Source organism: Prosopis cineraria, unplaced genomic scaffold (assembly GCF_029017545.1).
Source record: "Prosopis cineraria cultivar Desert tree isolate PC_DT_omini unplaced genomic scaffold, ASM2901754v1 PC10, whole genome shotgun sequence".
In the NCBI taxonomy this organism is placed as follows: domain Eukaryota; kingdom Viridiplantae; phylum Streptophyta; class Magnoliopsida; order Fabales; family Fabaceae; genus Prosopis; species Prosopis cineraria.
This window is the reverse complement of record NW_026555341.1, coordinates 18127865-18148597: the sequence shown is the minus strand read 5'-3', so window position 1 is coordinate 18148597 and position 20733 is coordinate 18127865. Positions and strand designations below refer to the sequence as shown.

Genomic DNA, 20733 nt, shown 5'->3' with positions numbered 1-20733 from the left:
GGAATTTAAAAAGATGTTTTTCGCCAACTACTCTCATTTGCATTCACAACAGAGAGAGAGGTTGAGTTCCATAGTTGAAATAAGGTTATATGAATGAAGAAGAATTTATTGCTAAATTGAATTAGTTGTCAAAGTACTCTAACTATATAACACTACTACAGAATTTTAAATATAAGATACCCCAAAATATGATGGTTATAAAAAAAATTCATCATATAATAACAAAACAGGTGATAGTTAATAAATATATGATGGGTATTTAAAATACCCATCATATATATCTATTATCATAGATGACAGTCGTTTAACAACCCATCATATAATGCTTTAAATTCTAATATTTTTTAAAAAATAAAATATAATAATATATATGACGGATGTTTGAAACACCCTCATATATATCTTTTGATATATATGTTAAATATCTGTAATATGATGCAATTTTAAAATATTTTAAAAATAAAAACATATAATAATAGTTAGATATATGACGAGGAATTGCCAACACCCGTCATTTAAGGAAATTTGGTGCCCTAGCATCTCATTTATAGATTTCGAGGCCTCTTTAGCTCCTAACTCTTGAACTTCAACCTCTACGCCTTCATTGCCGCCGTTTGAGTCATCATCAGTAGGCCAATTGCAAGGGAACTCTCTAAAGCTTAAGAAAGCCGACGCTCAACACACATCAATTGAGCTCTAGGTAAGACACATGACAAGCAACCCAAGTTAAGACCTACGATGAAGAACAGCACAATGTAAGGTGGAGTCGCGGGTAGGGCGGATGAACGGTGGACAGATCTAGTTCAGAATAGTGGTGGATTCATGTTGTAATAACTCAAGAATTTAAGTAAAAATTATAAAAAAAAAGTTAATATATAGTATTGTATTATAATTGTAGTTATATTAATTTTGGGATAATTTTGACAAGAAGTAAAGTTGGTGTAGTGGAAGTGTGCATGTAATGCACTCATTTGGTCACAAGTTCGAACTGATAGAGGCCAAAAGGAGAATTACTTTTGCAATTTTTGATTCTGTGAAATTACCAAAATGCCCTTCTTCAAATCTGATATATTCCTCTTCTTTCTTTCTCTTTATCAGATCCGTGTGTGCTGATCGGTGGAGAGAGAGCTTGAGGATTTTCTAGAATATTCGAACCCTCATCCGGACTTCTATCCTCCGCCATCAGCTCTGTCACTCTACTGGTCACCGGTGACTCCATAAACGCCGGAGTCTTCACCGTGGGAAAGGATAAATGGGCTGGTAGTGCTCTCCTCTGTTTTATGTCATCCTCCCTTATCTTATCGTCTGTAAAACTGTGCAAGTAACTCGAGCTTCCTTATCGTGTTTTTCAGTCTGTAGCTTGTGGTTATGAGCTCGCCGGTGTGCTTGCCGTTGCTGTTGTCTCATCCGTCCTTGATCAACAAAAATGTGACGTCTTCCTCCTCCTCTGTTCCAGATCGATTTTTTTTTCCTTTTTTCATCATTGGCGTGGCTGTGCAGGTGAATAGGAGAACTTACTTCTTTTGTTTTGCTTGCTCAGTCAATCACTGGTTTGCTCATCTCTTCTCTATGCCAACAGCGATCTTCCTCTCTTTCACTGTGCAGACGAACATTCTCTTCCCCCTCTTGGTTTGCGTGTTGTTAGTTTATTCAAGGTGAGAATCTTTGATCTCTCCTCCTTAGAAAATTCTGTGCATGTGAGATGGTGAAGGGATAGAGTTGATGTTGCAATTTTATTTTTCTTAAGCCCTGCTGCTGTCCGTGACCATATATGGCTATATAAGAAGAGGAAGCTTGATTTTAAATTGAAATTAGTGTTTATATAAGGAAGGAGCTGATAGTATGTAATTGAATTTAATTAAAAATGTTTGAATTAGTGATATTGTAAGGTTTAAGGAAGCTGAAATTTTGAAAGAAAATGTTAATATTAGCTTGATAACTTGTGCTCATATAGTGTTTGATAAAATGTCCAGGAAGAGAGTTGGCTTGGATTTGCATTTTTGAAATTTAATTAGTCTTTGTGAGAAATATGCTAGTATGAAAAAATTTTGGATCTACAAATTGACTTATAGATTGTAAAAGAATTTAAATATGAATTTGTATGGAGCCATTTAAATTCTTGGAAATTGTAAGGTTATTAGTAAATTGTTGGATGTTTAAATTGATAACTAGAAGTAGAGTAAAGCACCTAAGGCATTTGGTGCAAAGCTTGAGAGAAAATTGTGTCTCAAAGAAATAGATTGGCATGGTTAAAATAATTTAGAGGAGACTAGTGATATGGATAATAATACTTTGATCAATTCTAAAGCATGAATTTTCATTTTGGAAATTTAAATGATGGTGGTTGGTTGAGATTATGTAATAAAAAAAAAGTTATTGAAAGGATATTTATTTATATCCTTATAGGGTGTGTGGAAGAACAGGACCTTGAAAAAGAATTAAAGGAAGAATATCTTTGGGAATTTGGAACTCCGACGAGTAAGTGAATAGCATTCCTTATAATTATTTATTAAAAATTTTTTTTATTGAAATATTTCATTTTTATTAATTATGTTAGTTTTAGAAATTTTGAAACAATGATGAAGGATAGTTACATTATGATTTGTGCATTTCTCAAGAAATATATATTTTTAATATATTGATGAAAAACACTTTTGCTTATTGAATTTCAAAAATTTTTTGGTTACATGATTAGTACAAGTTTGTACATTCGTTATGATGTATCGATTTGGCAAGTTTCATATATTTGAAGTAATTCATGCGAGTTTGATCTTGAGAATGAAAGTTTGAACTCAAAAATGATTATTTCTCTCGCATGTTTGAAACGGGATTTCTAAGAGAACTCGAAACAGAAACTGCTGCTAACGGCAGTTCCGTTAGCCCGTAGCGCGCTGTGGTTAAACACTAGCTAGTTTGTTTCGTGAGTTTTATTTCACGTTTGGTATTCGTGGGCTTTGTACCTGCGTTTGATTTCGTGGCCTGAGCCGCGTTTGATTACTTACCCTCGTGGGCTGTGTGTCAACGTTTGTTTCGTAGCGTCGGCTGCGTTTGGTTACTTACCCTCGTGGACTGATGTGTCCGCGTTTGTTTTCGTGGCATAAGCCGCGTTTGGTTATTTACCCTCGTGAACTGTGTGTTCACGTTTGTAACCTGTTCTATTGAGTTCTCAAAATTTTAAATGTTGATTAATATGTATTTTCGAAATTTACTTGATTTTGACTAGTAATTGTATCACTTTGAGTTATATGAGAGCAGGTTGTTTTGTTTAAGCACGATAACATAAATTGTTTTCAATTTACTCTTATTTATAATATGGTTATGACTTACATGTTTATAAATTTGTTGGAATTGCTTTTAACTAGCTGACACCATTATTAGAGATTATTGATTAAAATTTTAAGAACTTTTTCATAGGAATGCTATTCACTGGAAAAATTATTTTGGTCTCAGATTTGTTAGCTGATGCTGATCCTACCATCAACCTCTAAAGGGCAACTAGCTACAGTGGGTGAACCTTTTTGATTGGTATTGTTGCTTTAATGTAATATAGAAATTGTATGTCTTTTGATTTGAAAGAAAGAGTAGATGCTCCACATAGGTTACTGATAAACTTTATTTTTGGTCTGTATATTGGTTGCTGGCTGGAAGGAGCTACGCTCCTGATTTATACTATTATCTGTAAAATTTTTGTTGTAGAATTTTCGGGGAGATTCTAGTTACAGGGGAGGTTCTGCCGAAATTTCTACCAAAAAAAAAAAGTCGACACTTTCTTATGATAATGAGTTTAAAGGAGTTATTTAATTCTCTTGTGACTTGATCAAATTTTGTTCTTCTCTTTGTAAAATGGAATAAATATTCATTTTGAGGCTTACGGGAATGTGTGAGAGGTTCATACCCGTGCCGGTCACTCTCTATTTTTAGGGCGTGACACATGTAATTGAGATTTGGTTGGACAGATCTAGCATAGTTATAAGCAAATCTATAGATGAATAGAGCTCGTGGTAACAATAGAGATTGGCATAACATCATGGACAATGGACGAACTCGAGAAGTATGAAGAGCAAGAAGTCGACTGGAAAGCAACTACTTATGTTTTTGTGAGGATAGGTTCCAAGACCACTCATTACCTATTGCTATCGCATCTCTGCTTCAGCAAGGTGAGTTCCAAATCCTATCACCATTCAATATCGATATTCTACTTTGTGGCTGAGTGTAACAGTATGAGAAGCAAACAAAATCATCCTCGGGCTTATTTGAACTTTTTGAAATCATTTTAGCTTTTAATTGTCTTATGGTGATGGCGTTCACTGATGATGGTTAAAGTTTTATAGTTTCATAATATGCTCCCAATTTTATAGCTCGCACTATCATTAGTTCTCTCGGCGCCAATTTCTCTTTGTTATAATGTAGTAGCTCTATCTTTTATGGATTTTAAGTTGAGAGAAATGATAATTTAAAGTAAATTATATTTATAAAATTTTGTTATTAATTTCTATCCTAATTTAATTGTACTATTGTCTGGATATGTTGAAAATAATGGTTATGAAAATGATTTTTATATGCTATAACAATGTTCATTAAAGTAGCCCCTTATTTATAAAAAAAAAAATTAGAAGCAAATATGACGGTTATTTATGATAACCTTCATATTTGGTCTTCAATATATGACAGTTATTTAAAATAACTATCATATATTGTCATGTCCAATTCAAATGGGGTTTGTTTATACAATAGGGTTAATAACTGTGATATATTGTATAATATAAATGATAGTTAAATACCCGTCATTTAAAGGGGGTGGGAATAAATGACAAACTTATATATGATGGTTTGTGCCCGTCATATTTAAGTAAAAATAACCGTCATTTATTCCCTTTTTTATAGTAGTGTAAGGATGTACAACGATGATGAGTGGAAGGCTGTGTAGCTGTTAAAGAGAAGATCCAACTACCGCTAGCAGTTAGTGACCTCAAAGATCACATCATTTAAGGTGATGTATAATAAATTAAGGATTACAGCCAAGCAAAATCGAGAGATAGAGTAGAAGAAATAGTCAAGGATGATTCTCTTCATTTATGGGCGCCATTATGAGTGTTAGTAGGAAGTTGGGATTTAACTCTAGTCGTTCCAGCAAGTTTGACATGTGTAGTGACTGGAAGAAAAAAATGTAAAGGAGATCTCAGTCCAAGGGATCATGCCAAGGAGTAATGCCCTCAAGAGTAGTAGGATGTCATAGCAAGGTCATCTACCTCCTACCTATGTGACTGGACCAACCAAGGCCCCACAATGTGACAAATATGGAAAAAACTACAAAGATGAACGTTGGACCTACTTCAGATGCAACTAGGTAGATCACATTACTAGGTATTGAATTGAGAAGTAGAGCACCTTAGAGTAGAAGTCGATGTTTCCTGATTGAGTGTCTACAAGGTCTAAGGAAGAGGCTAAGACATCTCTAAGTTTATTAGAGGTATTATTTCTCTCTATGGTTACTATATAGATGCATTGTTTGACTATAGAGCCATGCAGTCGTTCATGTCGAATGATTGGGCAAAAAAGCTAAATATGTATGTACGTACTGCCATACGTGATGACAATGTTTACCTTGGCTAGTGCCACTATACATACTAGTCGTGCTTGTTTGAATATAGAGTTGAAATTTAGTAGTTATATCACTACAATAAACTTATGCTATGTTTGGATACACATGGATTTGGATTTAAATTTGAGCTAAATCTAAATCCAAGTTCTACCTCAATCTCTTTATAATTTAAAATCATTTCCAAACCTTTATTATTTCAAATCATAACTCAATCTCTTTTATAATTTCACTCAAATCCATAAAGGCTAATCGACCTGCCAACGATAATTAGACTGGACTGTTGAAGTTGACGGAAATAAGCTACCACCATTGACTGAGATTGGACAACTGGCTTTTACCAGGATGAGACAGCAGACTTCCACCTGAACCAACAGTGATGACTAGTATTGGATAGCCAACTTCCATCAAGACCAGACCGATAGTGATGATAGGGGCCGGATGGACGGTTAACTTCCACAGGACTATACCAATGGTGATCATTAAAATTGGACCGACGGTGACCATCGAGACCAAACCCACGACGACAATTGAGATAGTACAACCGACTTGCATTAGGACAGGATGAGTGACTTCAATTAAGACAAGACCTAGTGGAAGTCAGCCGTCTGGTCCCGATCATCATTGTTGGTCCGGTCCTGGTGTAAGTTGATCATCCATTCCAATGGCCACTGTTAATCCAATCCCTATTGAAATTAGCCATCTGGTCTTGATCATCATCATTAGTTTGATTCCTGTATAAGTTAGTTGTCTGATCTAATGGTTGTTATCGGTTCAGTCCCAATGTAAGTCAACGATCCGGTCTGATGTTCACCATCAGTCCATTCCTTATGAAATTGGTCATCTGGTGCCCGTCCTTGCCGTCTGTCTAGTTCTAGTGGAAGTTGACTATTCGACATTAGTCATCATCGTTGATCCGGTCTCGATGGAAGTTGTAACACACCAATTTTTTTTTAAATAATTTAACTCAACCATAGTTGGGTTATAGCCACCCAACACATTTTTATATTAATAATTTTAATATAAAATATTTTATAATTGGCTTCAACTCACACAATATAATATTTGAGATAAATTTTACCTCCCACATGCCATTAGGCTAAATCACATTTGTCCATCCTTATACTCCCAACAAGTAAACTAAATCATATTTGTCTATCCTTATACTCCCAACAAGAAAAATAAACAATTTAGTCAATTTTCAACACAAGCCAGTTATTTAGCCTCATAATCATGCCATTTTAACCAATCCAAAGTAAACCAAATATTAAAATACAGTGATCCAAATTGTACCAAAAATAGAAATAGTTTAAAAGGCATGATTACATTTTATATTCATATAATTGTCAATAAATAAAAAGCCCTAATATTGACAATATAACACATTATAAATCATAAATCAAATACCTAAAAGAGACAGTGGATCTATGCCACTAAGCCTCTGGGACTCCTCCACGTGTCACTCGTGGCTCTTCTCTTGAAAATTGTTAACCACATAATGAGACTCAAAAGTCTCAGTAATCAAAGCCAATTTATGGTAGTGTATACAAACAGTTAAGTGTGTGCTTACTAAGTGAGAATTAAAAATAATATAATTCCAACAAAATATAAGAAATATTATAATACACACAAATAACCATCCTTATATCCCTCCATTACCTCGAGCCGTAGCCCTCACTCGATGCTAAATTACCCCGGCCAAAGGTAGATTAGCCCGAGCCCTTACAAGCCACCTATTGAGCTCCAATAGGGGCGTACCACGTGGCACATAAATACAACAACAATAGCAAGTCTCCCAACACCTCCCACAATAATCAAACAAATTCATAATAATATTGCACAATTATACAATATTACAAAATTCATAATTTTTTCAATAATCACCCAATTAACATGAAGTAACACTAATCACAAATAAAAAGCATGGTTACCTCGTAGCTTTTTTAATAAATTATTCTTTACAATTTCTCTCCCACCACAATCTTCACCAATAATACAATCTACAAATAACATATTATTTATAAATAGTTTTAATTTTTTGAAACTAATAAAATAATTCTAATAATAGAATTAAAAATATAATATAATTTCTAATCTCAATCTTAATACAAATCTAGAGTCAATACTATTAAGTAAAATTTTAACTCCTCTTTTAGTCATCAATATACATTAATAATCTAAAAATCAACTTCTAAACTAATTTCTATTAACAAAATTTTTTTTATTTTATAAATTCGCACCTAAAATATCCAAAAATTAAAAATTGAGTCTCTAGCTTAGAATCATAATCTTATAGCCATAATAATTCATTCTCATCCCAAATAATCATCTAAACCTCAATAAATTAACATATATTTTCATATCTAGTTTAGAATTGATCCATAAGCCACAAATTCAAAGATCATCAACAAATTTATACTCTAGAACATTTATTATACTGCTAACAACCTCATAAATTATATTTATTACATAAATTCATCCCTCTTTCAGATCCTAATTTTTTACCACCACAAAATCAGAAATCAAAGAGAAAGGATGACTAAGAAAATTTTTTAGAACACTTATTTAGTCTTGAAAAGCTTAAAATCACACCCTAAATATCCTATTAAAAACTCTTACCTTAAAAATTCAGATCTTTCGCCCGGCGACTCACGCTCATAGACGCTCTCTCTGATCGCACACGAAAGAGGAAGGAAATGAAGGAAAATGAAAAGAGAACGGTGGCTTTTAAAAATCGAATGTGGGTCCCACAATTTTTTTTTTATTATTTTTCCCTTTCCTCTCTCTTCTTTATTTTTTTATTATTTTATATGTGTAATCATTGCATGCGGCGCCGAAAGCAATTTCGTTCTTCTTCTTCTTCTTCCCTTTTTTTTTTATTCATACCTTTTCTCTTTTTTTATAATAATAATAATAATTTAATAATATTTTTTAATTAATTAATTAATAATTTTTTAAAAAAATTTAATTTAGAATTATATCATAAATTAGATTTAATAATATTTTTACTAATTTGCTTACCTCTAAATATTTTTCAAAATTTCTATTAACCCAAATTAACTATTAAAATTTAAATTAAAATGTTACAGAAGTCGGTCATCCAATCCTGGTCGTCACTTGTGCTACAATCCCAGTCAATTTTGATTGTCTAATTCCAATGGAAGTTGGCCATTCGGATCCTCAACTTTAACTAGTCTTCCAAGTTCTTTTTAAATTCAAATATAAAATTTAAAATTTAAAATTTTACTTTAGATCTAAACAAAAAATTTTAATACTGTAATTTGAAATTTTTATATAATCCAAATGAAGAACTTAAAATCTATGAATTTTAAATGTGAGATTTTAAATATGAGATCTTAAATCCAAATTTTCAGCTTAAATTCACCTATCCAAATGCATTCTTAGTTTATTTGCCTGTGAATGAAATAGATATAACAGTGAGTATGGATTGGTTATTGACAAATGGGGCTACTCTTGACAGTACTTAGAAAACAATGTCTTTGCTTGTATATGTTGCTTCCAACCCAACTGTTAAGTCACCACAACTGTTGACTATGACTTAAGTTGAGAAACGTGTCAAACATGGGTGTAGGCCTATGCCGTGTTCTTTTCTGTGCAATTTGAGCCAAATATGGGGATTGATAACATTGACGTGGTCAATGAATTTGTTGATGTGTTTCTCGAGATGTTTGGGTTACCACTAGAACGGAAGGTTGAATTTCTCAATCAACCTGAGAATTGAGCCTATCTCTACCCAACCGAAGGCAAACTTCATGTTAAAAAAAAAAATTATGTTAACAAAACGAAATTTCTACTCAATCGGAGGCAAACTTATCCGGTCGAAACACCATTATTTGATCAATATCAAATCGAACTTTAACCTCTTGAAGATGTCTCGTGTGTGTGCATTAAGTGAGGATGCTTCATTTTTTTTCAGTTAAATTGAATATATAATATATATATATATATATATATATATATATTAATTTGACTTTATGGAAAAATAATAAATGGGACTCAAATAGGAAACTTATTTACAAGTAAGTTCTATAAATTTGCGAAAATACTATTTTCTTAATCAACTTGAAAATACTCTAAAATCTCATGAGACTTTATTGTATTTAATTTACTAAGTAAAATGACTCTCATACATTTGGAGTTACATCTCTTTTACTAGTGTTGATTGGTTTGACCGACCACTAATGATCGTTGACAGATGACTGATAGACATTTATCAATCAAAACATATCTTTTTTAAAAAAATATTTTTAATAAAGTACTAATACATTAATATTACAAGTCAAACATCATTGATTAACAAGTAAATATTTAAGATTTACAAGTGAAATTTCTTATATTTACGAGTCAATAGCTTATAATATTAAAAAAATTTAATATTTACCAATTAAACTTCACCAATTTACAAGTTACACTTCTTAAATTTTAAAGCAAGTCTTTAAAAAGATTAAAAATTTCATATTTATAATTCAATCTCTTATGTTTATGAGTCAACCTCATTGATTTACAAATGAATTTATATAATTTGTCCATTGGTTCTTCAAATTGTAGAAATCGATTTACAAAATTTGCAAATCATTCTATTGATTATAAATAGACAAAGCAATTTTTTACTTTATTAATAATTTTTAATTTTTTTATTTTGGTTAAGCAAGATACAATATTTTTTTTTTTAAAAATATAAGATACAATATGTTTTTAGGCAAATATATGTAAAAAATCAAAAAAAAATATTAAAAATATAATTTTAATTTAGAAAATATTCAAATTAGCATACATATATGATTATTTGTAGTAATACCAATCACAACATAATCATTAATTATACTTTTACTCCATTTTTACCTAATTTCCTACTACCTAGTCTATGCTCATAGTTCCATTCTTATGGTTTATATGCCAAAAAATTATATTCCTACATTTTTATAATTAAAAAAATATATTTTTATATTTTTATTGTATCTAAAAAAATTTTAAGGATAATATAATCTTTGACTTTAAAAACAAAGTACAAAAATATATTAGAAATAAAAAATATCGATATCACAATATTTACTAAAATTTGATTTCTTAAAAATAGCCTCAAAATATTAGTTTTAATGTGTCAACTCATAATTTAGAAATATCATATACGTATTAATAATTAAAATATTTTAAAATTAAAAAATAATATTTTGATACTCTATGGACATGTATCGAAGAAGTATCGATGAGTATCGGTATTGGACACAATATTGATACGGATGCATGAAGCAATTTAAAGTATCAATACTTCATAGGTTAAGATGAGGAGGTAGTATATTGTTAATATCTCTAGCTTAATTAACTTTTTAAATCCCCCTGTGAAATGTACACGTTGAACAAAGTTATTTTAGTTGTTGGGTTATGGTTTTTTAATATGCCTTTCTCTACTGCTGTTTATAATACCCTAACTTTTTAATTTTTTTCCTTTAAATCATTAGCTTTTGCATAAATAATAGACGACATTTGATATGTTGAAGTCCCAAAAGATAAAGTTCTGTATTTTTTTTTTTTCTTAATGATTTTTAGTAGCCAAAACTGTTCTCAAGAGCTAGCCAGACTTTTATTGGAGAACCAAGAACTGAAAGATAGCATTATTCATTCCAAAACGAGCTTGCTATTTTCAATTCTCATAGAAAGTGTAACACAGAACTTAATTACCTCTCGTCTTTTCCACCAATATGTTGATCCGCTTGCTTAGTTTTTGTGCCCAATAACAAGCAACAATTAACAATAGATCTGTTGAGTGAAAGTGTTCGAATAAAATCCACATCTTTAATATGAAAGGAAAATTTATTTTAAAAAAAAAGAATGAAAGGAAAGGATTAAAATTAAATATTTATTTAGCCTCGCATCAGCCAAATTTAATAAGGGTAAAGTAGGAATAGCGTAATTTTCAAATTACCTAATAAACTCTTGCAAGTGGTATCACTCTGATCAGCACCAATCTTAATTTCTCATTTCCGATCAATTTTCAAGACACACGCACAATTGTTTTTTTTTTTTTTCATATTATGGCAAAATAGCAAACAGGAAGGCAGCAAGTTCTCCCCCCCCCCCCCTTTTTTTTTGAATGAAGGAAAGCAGCAAGTTGATGCAGAAGAAGATGAACCAGAAAAGTGATCTTTAAAGGAAAACACAACTTTTTTTTTTTGTCTTTTGGGGAAATTAATAAGTTTAAATATGAAAAAATGGCTAAAGAAGCTTGAGTTGAAAAAAGGGAGAACAAGGGAGCGATCAATGGACACAAAAGCTGAAGAGGACCTTTTAGCAGAAAGAATTTGCAGAAGCTGAAAGCAATAATGGCAGAGTATATGAAGATGAAGAAAGTGTATAGCTTAGCTTAATTAACAATATTACCATACAAGACGACAATAATGGACAAAGACTTTATTGATATACATCTGGTAGTGGTCCACTCAATTTTACGATTTGTTTATTGTAATGGCACCAAAAACACGATCAAAACGACGGCTGGCAGTCGTTTTTACAAGCTTCTTTAATTGTATTAAAAAAATTAAAGCTTCTTTAATTGCATTAAAAAAATTTAAAGCTGCTTTAATTTCAGCTACTCCCAATTACGGTACCACCACTTGTCCTCAAAAAAGAACAAAAAAAAAAATTGCAATGCGACATGCATGATGCATCCATAGGAAAACAAGAATGACAATTATTGCAACATGACAAAGTCGGAAGTTTCAAGGATCCTACAATTATATCTTGTGGTTGAATGAAATGATTATACATAATCAAATGCCTCTTCTTATCTTACGAGATCGATGCTTATGTATGGTAACCATATATATATATATATATATATCCAACCTTTATATTACAACATTTCTTCTGACCATCATGAAGAATTACACCGGCAATGTTACGATGTCCAGGAATAAGTGAATTTAAATTGATGCATCTCACATTGAATAATGTTGATTTTAATAATTAATATAAAATGAAATATAAAGATCCATACATTTAAGTTTTAATATTTTAAATTGAAATGTGACATCACTCTCCTATTCTTCACTTATAAGGTTTTTTTTTTTTTGGGAATCTACAAAACATTGATAAAATTATATTAAAAGCTATCAGAGATTAAAAAGATAAGATAAAATTAAAAAATACCATGTCTTTTATTATTTTGAAGAGTACAATATATACAGGAAAGAATAGATAACCTAATAATGATTATTTACAATACTATCATGTCAAATAATATCTCTTAATAATGACAAATGATATCTCTCAATAATGACATAATAAGTGATAAAATATTCTTAAAATATTATAGATAACATATATCACATGGAAGCATCTACGCTAGTTTTTTTTTTTAATTTTAGTAAAGATAAACAAAAGAAAAAATAGCTTATTCCAATTTCAAATTTTATAGAAAAACACGTATTTTATTTTTAACATATTCAAAAAAATCATAAATTTATTATATGTGTGTGTGTTTAAAAATAGTGTCAAAAGTTTATTTTTGGAAACATCCCATACAGGATTTTCTTAACAAAAAAATTCTCTCACCAGATATCCCTACTTTTCACGTTCCCCGCAAGTAAAAGTCGAAGCCTTTCATTTCTGCTCTGCACAATAATAAATGAGGGTGTTTAGTGCGTTTTGTGATCATCACAGCATTTCATACCACGATTTTCCTTTCTTTTGATTAAAATATATAAATGTTTTGAAGAAGGAATTCACACAGAATGCCTTTATTTGTGTATCAATAATGAGACGCATGTTACGTTGCTGGGTTCGCAGGCCCTTCCACTATAGTGAAAGACAAACAACTCGTTGCTTAGAACGGGGAAGCTGATACCACGGCGAAGGATTCAACGGAGAGAGGAAATAAGATTACGGAGTTTGGGTCGAAAAATCTGGTTCAGAGAGATTTTCGCAGATCTGCTATGAACGCGAACTCAAAAGGGATATGATAAATTGGGGGATGTGCAGCAGTTTTCAAGGATACCCCGTTTGGGGGTGGAAAGGATAAGGGGATGCGTCTATTTGGGAGTGAAGTTAATGGGCGAGTCCTGAAGATGGAAGAATGGGTCCCCGTTGGCAGGAAACGGAAAGGTAACGCACGTATGCGTCCTAGTGGGAAAGAAAATCACGTCCAAGTCAGAAATTTGGTCAAACTCAAATTGTCCAAAGATGTGGGCTCGTCTTCTAGGCCAACACCACTTAGTAATTATTTTACCCCACCACGGGAATACTGACGCACCATGGGTAGTAGAATCAAATTGGGCTGGATGGTTTAAAACGGGTGGAGATGGAAGCCCAAAGTAACGATGATCGTGTTTGTCAGGAAGGCCAGGTCCAGAATCTCATAGATTCCATGTGCGAAGAGCAAACCACGAACAATACTCGGATTTTGGAAACCAATGATACTAACCAGGATACACACATGGATTACCAGGTTAGCTTAACTTCTAAGGGGCAAGCACTCCTTCTAAGGTTTCCTCATGAATTGAATTGTATGATATGGAACTCTCATGGTATAGGTGCGAAGTCATTTCCTAGCCTCGTACGTGACCTGAAAAAACACTATCATCTTGACTTTTTAGCTATTGTTAAAACACGTGCCACTAACAAAAAAAGCTTTTGAGCTTATTAAAATTCTAGGCTTTTCTTGTTTTGATTTTGTGGATGCAGAGGGATATAGTGGAGATATTTGGTGTCTTTAGGATAATGTCTCTAAGAGAGTTGAAGTAGTCTCTCGTCATCACCAGGCCTTGCATTTGAAAATGCAAAACTTTGAGAATAAAAGCTAGTTCCTGACTGTTATTTACGCCAGTCCCACAGCTGTTAAACGGCGAGAACTTTGGCACGAGCTAAGTTACCTGAGAAGCCAAGTTGATTAAGAAGCATGGATTGTTGGGGGTGATTTCAATGCTACAGTCCTGGGCAGTGAACGAGTTTCTCTTGAAAATTCACATACCTCTCCCGATAGAGAGTTTGGAGACTGGCTTGAGGAATCTTTATTGGTGCATTTTGTTTTTGATGGACCACCTTTCACCAGGAAGCGTGGGCAATCAGAGGCGTGTCTTGACCGTTTTGTGGCTAATGAAAAATGGCTTAGTCTGTTTTTAAATGCAAGTGTGACTCTTCTTCTTAATTTTAGGTCAGATCACCAACCCATTTTGTTGAAGTGCAATGCTAACCATACTATACATGATGAATGTCCTTTTCGATTTATAGCGTCTTGATGGTATCTCACGACCCATTGGTAGAGAGGGCTTTATGAGAAGACGTGATGGTATCTCACGACCCATTGGTAGAGAGGGCTTTATGTTGATTATTTTGAAAAGCTCCAACTCCAACTTCGGAAGGAGTTAGAAGATGTCATTATTCAAGATTCTTCACTCTAGGCCCAGAAAGCACAATTAAAATGACATGCTTTTTTCAATTAAAAAAACATGACATGCTTTTGGTGGTTGAAATACCAAATTCTTTCACTCTTACGCAAACCAGAGAAAGAAGATCAATAAGGTGGAAACTCTCCGAGATGACAATGAAGAATGGTGTTATGACCAAGAGGCTTTTAAAAAAGGACGACCGATCTTTTCTCCACTTTATTTGTTAAAGAAAGGCAAGATCAGATAGCTATTTCTTGTGATATCTCGTATCCTCCTATTGAAGAAAATGCTTTAAGATGGTGCTCATCCAGAGCGTTCAAGAAGCTGAAATCAAATCAGCGGTGTTTGATATGGGCCCTTTAAAGTCCCCCAAGCCTGATGGTGTAAATGCTCTCTTTTTTCCAAAACCAATGGGCTACTATTGGCCCTTCTATTGTGGAGTTAGTGAAGTTTGTTTTGATCATCTAGCAAGTATACGAGATATTGATGAGACTTTAATTGTCCTCATCTCCAAGAAGACCTCGCCAGAAACTGTTCGTGACTTGAGACCTATTAGCCTCTGCAACATGATATATAAAGTTATTATGAAGGTGGTCTCCAAGAGACTTCTTACTTTTCTTCCTCATATTATTTGCCCAAATCAATGCAGCCTTACTTCGGGGTGACATAGTTCTGAAAATATTATTGTTGCTCAGAAAGTTTTTCATTCTATGAGAAACATGCAAAGCAAGAAAGGCTTTATATCTATTAAAATTTATCTGGAAAAAACCTATGACTGAGTGAATTGAAATTTTGTGAAGATTTGTTTAGAAGGGTTGTAGCTTTCAAAAAATCTTATCAATATCATTTTATCGACTGTTAGAACATCTAATATGCAAATTCATTGGAACAACACTAAAGCTGAGAGGCTTAATCCTTTTAAAGGAGTCAGACAACGAGACCTTTTGTCTCCTTATTTGTTTATTATTTGTATGGAGAAATTAGTCCACCTTATTCAATCTAATCTCAACTCAGGTGATTGGAATACAATCAGACTAACTAAAATTGAACCCCTAATCTTTCATCTCTTCTTCGTAGATGATATTATTTTATTTGCAAAGGCGAGTCTCCAACAAACTAAGCTTATTAAATCTTCTCTCAATGTGTTTTGTGAAGCCTCAAGTCTCAAGGTTAACTCGGATAAAACTTGCATGTTTTTCTCTAATAATGTTAATCATACTAGGAGTGCACAAATCAATAATTATCTTGGATTCTCTCGCACCATGGATTTGGGTAAGTACCTTAGAGTCCCTTTGGTACATAAAAGAGTAAACAAAGATACTTTTCAAGAGACTGCGGATAGAGTCAAGTCTCGCCTCTCTAGGTGGCAACCTAGTTTGTTATCTGTAGTAGGACGCCCAACTTTGATCTTTATGGTGACTTCTGCGATTCTAGGTCACGTTATGAAAGCCTCTTCCTTCCCCTGAACACCTGTGATGTGTTAGATCAATGAAACTGCAAATTTTTATGGGGAAGCTCAAATGATCAGGGGAAGATTCATCTAGTTGCTTGGGATGAGGTGTGTGAACCTAAGAAACAAGGTGGACGTGGCTTGAGACACGCAAAATTTTAGAACCGGGCTTTTCTTGTGAAACTTGAATGGGATCTTTGCAAAAAGAAGGATGAGTTTTGGGCTCAAGTATTGAGAAACAAATATCATTGTGGTGATGATTTAATTCCCAAAATTGATCCTAAACGCCCAGAATCAAGAAGACTTTAGATAAAGTGAATGCTGGTTTAGAACAGTGAATAATGGTACTGTGATAAGCTGGAAAGGGGAAAAAGATGGTATCTTCTCGGTTAGATCTGCATACAATATGCTTTCTCATAACGAGCAAAATTCTGGACACAAGTAGAGTCATATCTGAAGAATTGAAGTTCCATAGCGATGTCAGACGTTCTTGTGGCTAGCTTTTAGAGGAAGCCTCCTCACTAATGCTGTCAGAAAGAAACGTGGTATTGGGAATGATGACAAATGTCCGTTTTGTAAGGAGAAATCTGAAGATTCTGTATGTTCTTCGTGACTGCGTTCACAATAAAGACCTCTGGCGCTCTTTGGTTCCGTCTTCTATGTGGCAGAGATTTGTTGCATTTTGTCTTAAAGACTGGATCATGCTGAATATTTCGAAGCGTTGGCACAATGTTCAACCAGACTGGAGCGCTCTGTTCACCATCATCTGTTGGAATCTCTGGCATCGCAGAAACATATTTGTGTTTAAAGGGAAACAAACTCGTTTATATGAAATTATCCCTAAGGCTCGAGCTATGGTGGAGGCTGCTATAGAAGCTCATCTCAAACTTAGGGACACTCAACTGGTAAATAAGTTGAAATAAGCACCAAGAGTGGATGGGTTCCACCAGAAAAGGGTTGGTTGAAACTCAATTTGGATGGAGCTGCCAGCACGACAGGGAGGGGTTCGGCCTCTGGTGGTCTGCTGCGGAATGAGGAAGGACACTTGATCTTTGGGTTCGTGTGTCGTCTTCAGGAAGCAGACAGTATGACAGCGGAACTGTGGGCTTGTTTATTGGGACTGAAATCTACATGGGATGCTGGCTGTAGAAAGGTTATTCTTGAGTCAGATTCCATGGATGCCTTGGAAGCTCTTCTTGAGGAACCTAACCCTGAACATCATGATTTGGGCATCATCCAAGAGGCTCATCAAATCATGGGACGCGATTGGGATGTGAAAATTTAGCATGTTAGACGTGAACACAACATGGCTGCAGACAGATTAGCAAAACAAGGACCTGGCGCCGTTCCTGGTGTTACAAGGTTCTCACACCCTTCAAAGAACTTGCAAAGCCATTCTTCATAAGGATTGGTCTTCTAAGGTCACCTCGCATGTTATTTAGGCAGCTTTTGCTACTCCTTTGCCATCCAAAAAAAAAAACTAACAGAGAAGCTGAAAGCGGAACACAAAACATCTTTTATCCCATTTTTTTAACATCAAATTTGATTGTAATTCTCGTTTACACATTCATGCAATATATATATATATATATATACACGCTTTTTATAGTTTCTCTCTATTTTTTTACATTAGTCATTGTACCTAAAATTTTAAGGGTTCACCTTCTGTAGAGTTTTCCTTGTCTTCTTCGTGGGAATCACTGTCCTATATGAAAGTGCCTTGAAATTTTTTTTTTTCTTTGCACAGAAAATGTATGATTTATTTCTGATATTTCATTTCCATATCATTACATGAACAATCATCCCGTCAATATATTGCATCATGAAAATAAGAAGCGATAATTGATTTTAACAGACCTATCTATTTTTGCTTCTAGATTTTAGATTACTTGAATTAGAAGAGCTAACTAATTAAGTTTTTAAAAACCTATAATGAAAAGAAAAAGGAATTACAAAGACATAAAAAGGATAATTAGTAGGTTAGAAAAATGACAGAGAGGAAAACAAATATTCTCAATGTCATGTTGTTTATGAAATAAAATTTATGTGTCGAGTTTCTCAAACTTATTATCAATTCCATTTGAAACTATCAATAATTTTTTTGATAAAGAATATCAATAAATTGAAACTTTGATTATTTGCAATGGCAATGTTTTCTGAAAGGGGGGGAAAAAAAACCTTTTTCAGAGAAGGCTAAAACTTGCACTTCACTCCTGTTGTGCAATGTTTTTTATTTTCTTACATGTTGATGAGATTAAATGCATAAATGAATGGTTGTAAATCTTGTATTTCTAGCATGAAACTGTTATTCACGCCTGTAAGTTACCATTTGGAATCTGAACTAAAGCCATTTCCAATGGAGTAAAGGATTAAAAATTATGCTTTAGTATATTGTTGATTTTTTTTATTTTAGTTAGTGTATTTTATCTTACTGTCAATCTCAATGCTATTTTTTCACCCATATCGAGTTGACTGTTTACCAAATGGAGTGTAATTTTGGGTTAGCATGTGAGTATATGCTTTTTGCCCCACAATATTCCTGTTCGCATAATCTAATTCAGTCTTTGTTGGATCAATTTTGGTTGATGCTTCATCTAAAATTCAAAGTGCACCAAAACAGTACTGCTAGGAGAACACAAACAATACACTTACAACTTCATTGTATACACAATTTATTTATCAGATTAAGACATTGAAAACCACAGCATAATTCTCTCTGCTGTATGCCAACAACGAATAACAACAAATGGGAAAAGGCCCAAAAATGAAAAAGAAATAAAGATCTCACAAAAGCCTAGTAATTTTCCTACACATAATCTTCACACTTCTTTCCAAAAGCCTTGTATTTATATGGTTGCTTTTTCTTTCAGAGACTGAACCCAAATTGAAGAAAACCAAAACTCAAACGATACACTTAATCTTCACACTTGCAACTCAAAATACACCAAAACGGTACTGCTAGGAGATCACAAACAATACACTTACACCTTCATTGTATACACAATTTATTTATCAGGTTAAGATAATGAAAACCACAGCACAATTCTCTCTCCTGTATGCCAACAAAGAATAACAACGAATGGAAAAAGGCCCAAAAATGGAAAAAGAAAGAAAGATCTCACAAAAGCCTACACATAATCTTCACACTTCTTTCCAAAAGCCTTGTTTTTGTATGGTTACTTTTTCTTTCAGAGATTGAACCCAAATTAAAGAAAACCAAAACCAAACCCCCTGCAAATCAATATGTCGAATTAATGAAGGTGGAATTTTTTCAGTATCTGTTATCAAATTCTTTAGTAAACACTTCAAAAAAAAAAAAACTTATATACCTAAATTTTGTCCGATAATTAATCTGTTCAGGTACTGCGAGCCAGCCTCTCTTGGAATTCAAGCAAAGACCTCTCTTTCTGAAGCTTAATGTCTTGGTGAAACTTCTTGATGAACACTTCTGCTTTCTCATCCACCTGCAAATTTGGTGACTTAGCCACCACAACCTTCCATGCATCATCTATAGTATCTAACACATTGCTGCTCTCCCCTTTTCTACCCAAATCCTTATTTCCCATTTCCGCTTTGCCTCTGCTTCTCATTTCCCCTTTAGCCGCATACCCAGAAGCAGAGAAAGAAGAAGACAACGACGAAGAAGAGGGCTCTGCAAAAAGGTCATCTATACGTATGACGCTGAAGTTCTTGCGCTGAACATGGTGTTGAGAAGAGGAGCAGTTATAATAAGAATAGGGTCTAGTGGGAAGAGAACGATGACGACGACGATAAGTTTTGGTGGAGATGAAGTGACGCAGAGAATGGAAGGTGGAAACCAGGCGTTGAATTGTGGTTCTGATGACTCTGCGAATGTTGAGCTCATTGACTTTGGATTGGACTCTGTTGGAGAAGCTCCTCCATGCCTTCTTTGCTGGTTGAAGCTTCATTGTCAGTCTTAGGCGAGACATCAACGTCTTGGGAAGATATGAAAAAGATGATTATGATGATTCTGTGAAAGCTTTCTGAGGAGAAAAGAGAGATCGATGGAAAGGGAAGAAGATGAAGAGAATGTTGAAGATGGTCCTTATGAAGCAAGCTTTCATGATGCCCCACTAGTTTTATAATTCCTTTCTTCATACCACTGTCTCTGTTTGTTTGCTTGTTTTTTTTTTTTTTTTTTTTGCCCTTAAAACAACCCATACTGTCCAAATTTTTCAAGTACAGTTGGGCCATATATAAGCAAGTATGACAACATATCTTAACACAAAATCTTAAGATGTTAAGTTTGTGAGTCTTTT

General features: G+C 33.6%; 1 protein-coding gene and 1 long non-coding RNA gene across 4 annotated transcripts; one reads left to right on the top strand and one right to left on the bottom strand.

The window, feature by feature from the left end:
- The first annotated feature begins 990 nt into the window (after nt 1-990).
- Nucleotides 991-6537, top strand: LOC129321907 (uncharacterized). 3 transcript variants are annotated; one of them, XR_008596141.1, is made up of 6 exons: nt 991-1260; nt 1353-1500; nt 1580-1655; nt 2407-2478; nt 3451-4157; nt 4888-6537. It is a non-coding gene; the product is annotated as an uncharacterized LOC129321907 (long non-coding RNA). The 3 variants fall into 3 exon arrangements; XR_008596142.1 differs by having other exon boundaries at nt 5944-6519; XR_008596140.1 differs by lacking the exon at nt 4888-6537 and having other exon boundaries at nt 1014-1260; nt 1353-1428; nt 1541-1655; nt 3451-3799.
- Nucleotides 6538-19079: 12542 nt separating this feature from the next.
- LOC129284391 (uncharacterized) lies at nt 19080-20580 on the bottom strand. Its single transcript, XM_054919854.1, has 2 exons — nt 19783-20580; nt 19080-19684 (listed from the first exon to the last, which is right to left on the bottom strand). The coding sequence occupies exon 1, from the start codon at nt 20401-20403 to the stop codon at nt 19810-19812; it is 594 nt and encodes a 197-aa protein (XP_054775829.1). The 5' UTR covers nt 20404-20580; the 3' UTR covers nt 19080-19684; nt 19783-19809.
- Nucleotides 20581-20733: the final 153 nt, after the last annotated feature.